The sequence below is a fragment of the Hibiscus syriacus genome, unplaced genomic scaffold (genome assembly GCF_006381635.1).
Source record: "Hibiscus syriacus cultivar Baekdansim isolate YM2019G1 unplaced genomic scaffold, ASM638163v2 tig00110270_pilon, whole genome shotgun sequence".
Lineage (NCBI taxonomy): Eukaryota > Viridiplantae > Streptophyta > Magnoliopsida > Malvales > Malvaceae > Hibiscus > Hibiscus syriacus.
In genome coordinates, this window is record NW_024062656.1 from 1,343,070 (window position 1) to 1,350,644 (window position 7,575).

Genomic DNA, 7,575 nt, shown 5'->3' on the forward strand with positions numbered 1-7,575 from the left:
CTCTTCCATCTCGAATAAAACCCATGGCCTAACCCTAAATCTTTTAGCAAACCCCATACACCTTGCTTTTGAATAACCATTGAAGATCCTGCAGTACTGTTAAGGAGAACTGGGTCAACCCTGTCCAAATTTTGGAGTCGACATCGTGCATTTCCCTTCAAATCAACTGTGTTCATGTTCCCCCACCTTTTTATACGAGGGCTGGTTGTGAAGAATAGTAGTAACTTAAGAAAAACTCCAATGGATGGCATCAAAATATGACTTATTTTTGTGGGGATCCGATTATACTTACAATTATGTTGTGACAATGACTGTGTTTATAAATTTATTATATTAAATGTTCACCCTCCACCAGTACGACACACAATCGACCAATTAGAGTGCAACACGAAACCACTAGAGTGGCTAACCAACAAATTTCCTTATCTTACTCGCTTGAAATTAAAGTGTCATATGTAAATACTTTCACTAAATAAAAAGTAAAATCCATGTAAAAATAATTTACAATCTAGAGATCCCATAATTACAAAATAAATCAAAATATACAGACTATATATTTAAAACAACTTACGACTCAAATTTACAAAATAGAGTTTTGAATATACATGCCCTCTAGAAATTTGAGACATACTCTGCTATGTTGTTTGGTTTGGATTTTTTCTAGTCAAAAGGCTTCTCTACTGATCTTCACATAATCTACATAAGGAAACAAATTCCAAACGCTGAGCTAACTAGCCCAGTGCCACACTAACAACTAAAATATACTAACATGGGGTACATTTACAACATGCTTTAATAACTGAAAACAACATCATGCATCAATACAACATTAGTGAGTATCCTTGCGATACTCACTCTCCACGCTATGATAGACATCATGGTGCGGCTAAGGGATTTCTGCATCTTGGATCTCACACACCCCTCTATTCTACCGAGAATGTGGCCCTCGGAATCACTACGTTGGACACCACACCCTCAACTAGCCCACCCCTTGCAAGTGTCGAACCTTGCGCCCTAGCTAGTCAGTTTTAAAGGTCTTATGCCCTGCCTATGGAAATCCAAACTACATTTATACTTTCTACACCCTAAACTAGAGGAACTCAGGTGTCCGAATTATTTCCCGAGTATCAACCAAGGCTAGTTTTATGTCACCCTAATTATTTGGTTTCTATGTTTGAATAAAACATTTTAATATTTTCACTTGTAGTCTTATTTGATGATATATTGAAGTATTGGGTTACCTCATGTCTAAATTCCTTAAATACGATCCCTTTTGCCCAAAACAGACTGAAACTATCGATACTAGCCCAAGAGTATCGATACTTTTGTAAAAGTTTCGATACTTTATACAAGAACCGATACTTTTAAACATTATGTTCTGCCTAGTTTCGATACTTTCTGAGAGTTTCGAAACTATGACTCAAAGTTTTGATACTCTTGAAAGAGTATCGATATTTCTGCCTAGAAAATACGTTTTACCCAGAAATGAAGAACATCTATCAATATTGGCCTAATAGTATTGATACTTGACCTGCAAAAGACTTAAATACCAATACAAAAATGCTATATCTCATTCCCAAAGACTCTTGTGAGGTCCCCAAACTTGCTTAAAGTCTTGTGAGTCATAAAAAGAGCATAAATAATGCTTATATCATGCTTAAAATTCTAAAACATAAAATCTACCACTGATATGCTCAATAAGCTTATTTCTTAACTTCATGTTATTCATTACATTAACATGGCCCACTAAGAGTATAAAGAAGTTGTAAGTATAGATACCTTGATTTCTAGGCTAAAACAAAGCTCCAATTCACTCAATGAAAACTTTTTCCTTCCCTTTATCTTGGAGGCTTCACCCACTTCTTTCACTAATAAAGATAAGAAAGATAAGTTTCTAAATAATCTATGTGATGAAAATAAGGATTAAAATTCTTCCAATAACCTAAATCCAAGAAAAACAACCTAGAACCCTTGGATTTATTTAACCTCCCAAAAAACCCATTTTGGAAACCATAGAGAAAAAATTGTAAAATGGGGCTTAAATTAAAGCTTGAAGGATGGTGATTCATAATCTTACCTTGGCTCAAGCTAACTAAGATTAGAATGCTTGAAGATTGACTCTTGAAAAGAAAGGAAATGGAAAATGCTAGAATGAAGAAGGAGAAGAGTATTTGGTAAGATTATTGGAGCTTTGATTCACGCAAAAAATATGAAAAAAGGGGGAAAATGTTCGGTTGAAATAAAATGAGTAATCTACACTTTAGGTCGCTATACTTTCAAGCCCCTATTAATAGTATCACCTTACATAAGTCTTTTGATCCCCACACAACCCAAATCCTCTTAACATTTGTCTAAGATATTTTTAATAATTATTTTGGACACTAAAATGGGTCTCGAGTTAACCCGATTTACAAACCCGGGTTTCTGGACATTACATTGAGGCTATTTGATCATTTGAGACATGATATTCAAACATCAAGACACAATACTTAATGTAATAAATTAAGGTAACATATTAATGGTGAATGAACCCATACATGCATTTTTGTGTAAGTTCTAGGGTAAAGAAGGTAGACGATAGAATAATATCATGTACATGTACGACAAATCTAAACTTCCATTCGATTTGGTAAAGTTTGGTTGTAGAAAAGACATTAATTCCGCGTACTGTTTGTCTATCAACCCCTAAAACGAGGAAACCAAGAACAAAACATAAAACTAACCAACACTTCCATTTTGCCTTGCTGATATTACATTAAAAATAAGTGTAAATTACACATTTAGTATCTAAACTGTTATTGTTGTTCCATTTTGATGCCCAAATTATTTTTGTTTTTTCAAAATTATACTTAATGTTTAGTTTATGTTTCAATTTGATATCCCGTCATTAAAAAATTAACAGAACTATTGATGCGATATTTTTTTAAATTTTTTCAATGATAACATGATATTATCTTATTGTGACACGTCAACATTACCGTTAAGTTTATAACATCAGGTACCAAAATGAAACCTAAACTAAACATTATGTGTGATTTTGGGGAAAAAATTGGATACCAAAATGGAACAAAAGTAAAATTTAGACACTAAAAATGTAATTTACCCTAAAAAGAAACTGATCAGAAAAGTGAATACCCCCGAGTCGAAAACATCACCAAAACTCGGCATCATGGTGTAGCTGCTGGTATTGTCATTGCAAATACAAGAAGCTTCTTCAACCATCAATGGAGGATGATTGAATATAGCGGAGAGTTCATTGAAATAACTCATCTGATCCCTCATAAAACCAGGGAACTCAATCTCGTTGGATTGGTTTCCGTTAGTGTTTTGGTCCATGGAGTGTAGGTTTGAAGGAGGTTTCAAGCAGTTATAAGGAACAATGCAGGCCAAGTAACTCGAGTTATCATCACTTGCAGTACTGAAAAACAAACCAGTTTCATGTTTTGGTTGAATGGGGGTTTCAGAAATATCAGGTCCAACTTCAAAGCCATGATTTGTTGCTTGTACAGGTGGAGATTGAGAAGTGTATATGACGTTGGTGGTGGCTTGAGCTCCTTTGATGGAAATGGCAGCTCGATCATAAGCCAGAGCTGCTTCTTGAGCTGTGTCGAAAGTGCCGAGCCAATGCCTTTCTTTGGTGGAGGGGTCCCTGATCTCCTCCGCGTAACGACCCTATGGACGGCGTCTGACGCCGAGGAACCTCCCTGAATCGTTTGATTTCCTTCGGCCTCCTCGCCTTTCGTTTGGTTGGTATGAAGATTTGTTCCTCTGAAGCATGATGGAATCTGAAGCAGCTTGATGATGAGTTTGAACTGCTTCATATCCATAAGCTTTATCCATGGTTATATATATGTAAAAATTGTGAGAGGCAGATATGGGTTTTTGTTAAAGGGCATTTGTAGTGAGAAAGTGTTGGCTAGGGGTAAGGGGAAGTGTATATAAAGGGAGAGTGACTGAAGGAGAAGAAGATGGAAAGGGACACTACAGTTCCTCCTCTATGAGAATCAACCTACCCTTTCCTAGGAAAAATTATTAGATCAACCGGCTCAGCACGTCGGTGGTCATTATCAACATTATTTATCCATCTTATTTTAATCTTTATTTTTTTAAAAGTGATAATTATTTGAAAATTATTCAGAAATGATATAGTGAGTAGAAACTATAAAATAATTTAAGGTTATTAGTTTAAAAATTCTCAAAAAATCATTTACCCCAAACAAGATTTTTTGTGAAAAATATCTTAATCTGTCCACATAAGATTACCTCATATTTTACAAAAAGTGAGATTAGATCTCACGTTTTATGAAAAACAAGTTTAATGCATATATTATTATTTTATCCAAAAATTAAATGAATTTATTTAAAAACTTGATTTCTTAAACATGTATTCAAATAATTCTTCAACCTTTTAATTTATAGGTCTAAAACTAGAGACGAAATCGAGATAAAATATTTAAAAAATAAATTATTTAATTTTAAAATATAAAATTTTATTAAATAATTTTATGATAAATATGAGTGAATAAAAGATAGTATTTGTTAAAAAAAAATTAATCATTTGACAATAAATGTTCATACCCTGCATACACAGTGCTCAAATTTAAGATCTTAATGAATAATAATAAATTTCATAACTACCGAGATAACTTGATTAGTGCGATGTTGATTATAATTATACATATTTATTGAATGTATGTGTATTGTTGATTGAGTTAATTATAGGTAATTAGATTGGTGGAATTTTAGTACATGTTTGTTAGTATGGATTGCACATGTGAATCCACATTTTGAGGAAAATGAATGAATCAATTCTTGTTTGTCTCCTTCGGTCTTTTCAAAGGGAGCAGTTAAGTAAATGACCAAATATTTGATCAAAATATATTGTTTAATGATCTAACCAAATGGTCCATTAGTCAAAACCTTTTGAATTCTTTCTCTTTCTTTATTTTAAATCTGTGCAAAACTCCAGTTTTCTGTTTCATCTAATAAATTTCAAAGTATAACTTTATAATCATAATTTTTCTTTATATTGTGATAAATTATTTTAATAATTTTGTAATGATCAAACTTTTATTTATTAATAGTTATAAAAAACAAACTAGACATAAATATAAAAGCTAATAGTACATATATCATGTCGAATTTTGAGAAGCAAAACTTTAAATGTAGAATATTTTGCCTATATGGTGATATGGTTATAAGACGTCAGTTATTTATTGGGACAAAATGAAAGAAAAGGAAAATAAAATAAAATTATATGAAAAATAATATAAATTTTATTAAAAATACATACACATGATACGTATTGAAAATATATTTGCAAGTACGATAATAATGATGTGCGTATATGAGTTTTGTCTTTAGTAATTCAATTAGTGTGTTTTTAAGCACTTGAAAAAAATCATCTAAATGATTTTGAGATTTAAGAAACCCATAGACAAACATGTAGATTTTTAGTTGTCAAGAACAAGTTATAAACTTAACCATACTTAAGTCTTAAAATTTGTCAATTATTGTTTTCTAAAATACTCGAGATTCTAGTATCAATCACTATTTTTAACTATCTTTGACTGTTCAAAATCAATATATTTGGTTGTGAGCTTTTCAAATCTTATATTATTTAGATATACATTTTTTCCAGTATTTAAACATATATCTATTGAGTAATTGAAGACAAGACTTGTACACGTGTTTTTTGTCTTTGGCGCACACTATGCGTATCTTTTTTTTTTTTTTGAAAAAACTATATATTAATTGAATCATATGATTAATCTGGTGATTATTTTACAATTTTTAATAATTGAAAAATTCTATAAAATAATACTTTATAATCAAAATCATTTTATAACTTTTAATGGTTAAATAATTCAATAAAATAATGGCCTATGATACTATTTGTGTACTTAATTAATTATAGCTATATGGAGTAGTATCGGTTTATTTGGTGTTTTTAAAGACAATCAATGAGAAATTGATGTTTTTGAAGTCCCGGTGGAAAAAACGGCGATTGAGCCTAAGGTGGAAGTTGAAGAAGTCGATCAAGGAGAAGAGAAAACCAAAGCGATAGAGATATCAACTGCACCACCACCAGCATTCGAGTCGGAGAAACCATCTTTACATGAATTGGCTTTGAAAAATGATGAGATAAATAAGCTGAAATCCAAGCTAGAAGAGAAAGAAAAGGAGCTTAGTGTGTTTACTCAAGAAAACAAGGACCTGAAAAAGCAGCTCAATGAAGCGACCTTGAACATTTCAAGTGCAAAAGCCAAGGAGCAAGAAATGACTTTGAAGTTGACCCAAGTAGGGGAGGAACTACGAGCAAGTAAAACAGACTCAACTCAATTGAAGGAAAAGCTCCAATCAGTTGAAGAGCAAAATGAAGCATTGGAAGTCGAGATGAAGAAGCTAAGGGTACAGACTGAACAGTGGAGAAAAGCAGTGGATGCTGCAGCAACTATTCTCTCCGGGGGGCATGGAGATGAACGGGAGGATTTCGAACCGGTTTTTAGTACAAATTTATCCATTCTAAATCCCATTCACCATAATTGTATGGTGTTGTGAACAAATATCAATGTTATTCTTCTTAATATCTTAATTATTAACTCGACACTACATGCTTGATTTCCAAGGGTTATACTGCTGAGTATGATTCAAAGAGTATTCGATCATTTGAAATTTTATTCATCAATAATGTATTTTTAATAATGTAATTTTAAAAAATTTAAAATTATAATATAACCTTTTTTTGAGCATTTTTCATCTTTCTCTTAGAGAGAGAGTGTGAAAAATGAAAAATAAAAGAAAATGGCCATTATGGTCGGCCATTTGGGGTTTATATACCCCTTCCCAAATGACGTCGTTTTGGGAAGGGGTATATGTATAATTTCATAAGGGGCAAACCCTTTCCGCAACACCCATGATTTTGTAACTTTGCATTTTAGTCATTGAAATCAAATTTTGAATCTTTTAATTTTGATTTTCGAAGTTTGGTTTATTATAATTTAGTCCCTAAACATAGTTATATATATTTTAGGTAAAATAACCGAATTAGCCATTATAATTTTGTTAAATAATGTTTTAGTCCAGGACAACATGTTTTAATTTATTTTAATTTAATATTCGAATTTGATATAAGTTTATTTTAGTCCCTAAATTAAATAAATGTAAAATAGCATGTTTAGTCTCTGTAATTTTAAATAAATAATTATGAATTAGGGTATCTAATTTTAATATGTTATAATTTAGTCACTAATTTTAATATTTTAATTTATTTTTAATTACAAATTTTATTGTTTTTAAATATATAAGTTTTAATTTTATGTATTCATTGTTTAGTTATATTTTAATTTTATATGTTTATTTTTAATTAATTATTATTACTATTATTATTATTATTATTTAGTCATATAAATATATATATATAATAAATAATATTTATTTATTTTATTTTATTTTATTTGTTTTCTATTAAAATCCTATGTATAAATTTAATTTTATAAATTACTTTTAAATTATTTTAATCATGTTTGAATATTTATTTTTCAATATTAAGAAAGGGTAGTCTTAAAGCAACGG

The 7,575-nt window shown here is 30.8% G+C and overlaps 1 protein-coding gene across 1 annotated transcript; it reads left to right on the plus strand.

Moving 5' to 3' along the window:
• The first annotated feature begins 5,713 nt into the window (after nucleotides 1-5,713).
• LOC120115650 (interactor of constitutive active ROPs 4-like) lies at nucleotides 5,714-6,561 on the plus strand. The gene is made up of 2 exons (XM_039136283.1): nucleotides 5,714-5,717; nucleotides 5,987-6,561. The coding sequence occupies exons 1-2, from the start codon at nucleotides 5,714-5,716 to the stop codon at nucleotides 6,559-6,561; spliced, it is 579 nt and encodes a 192-aa protein (XP_038992214.1).
• The last annotated feature ends 1,014 nt before the right edge of the window (nucleotides 6,562-7,575 follow it).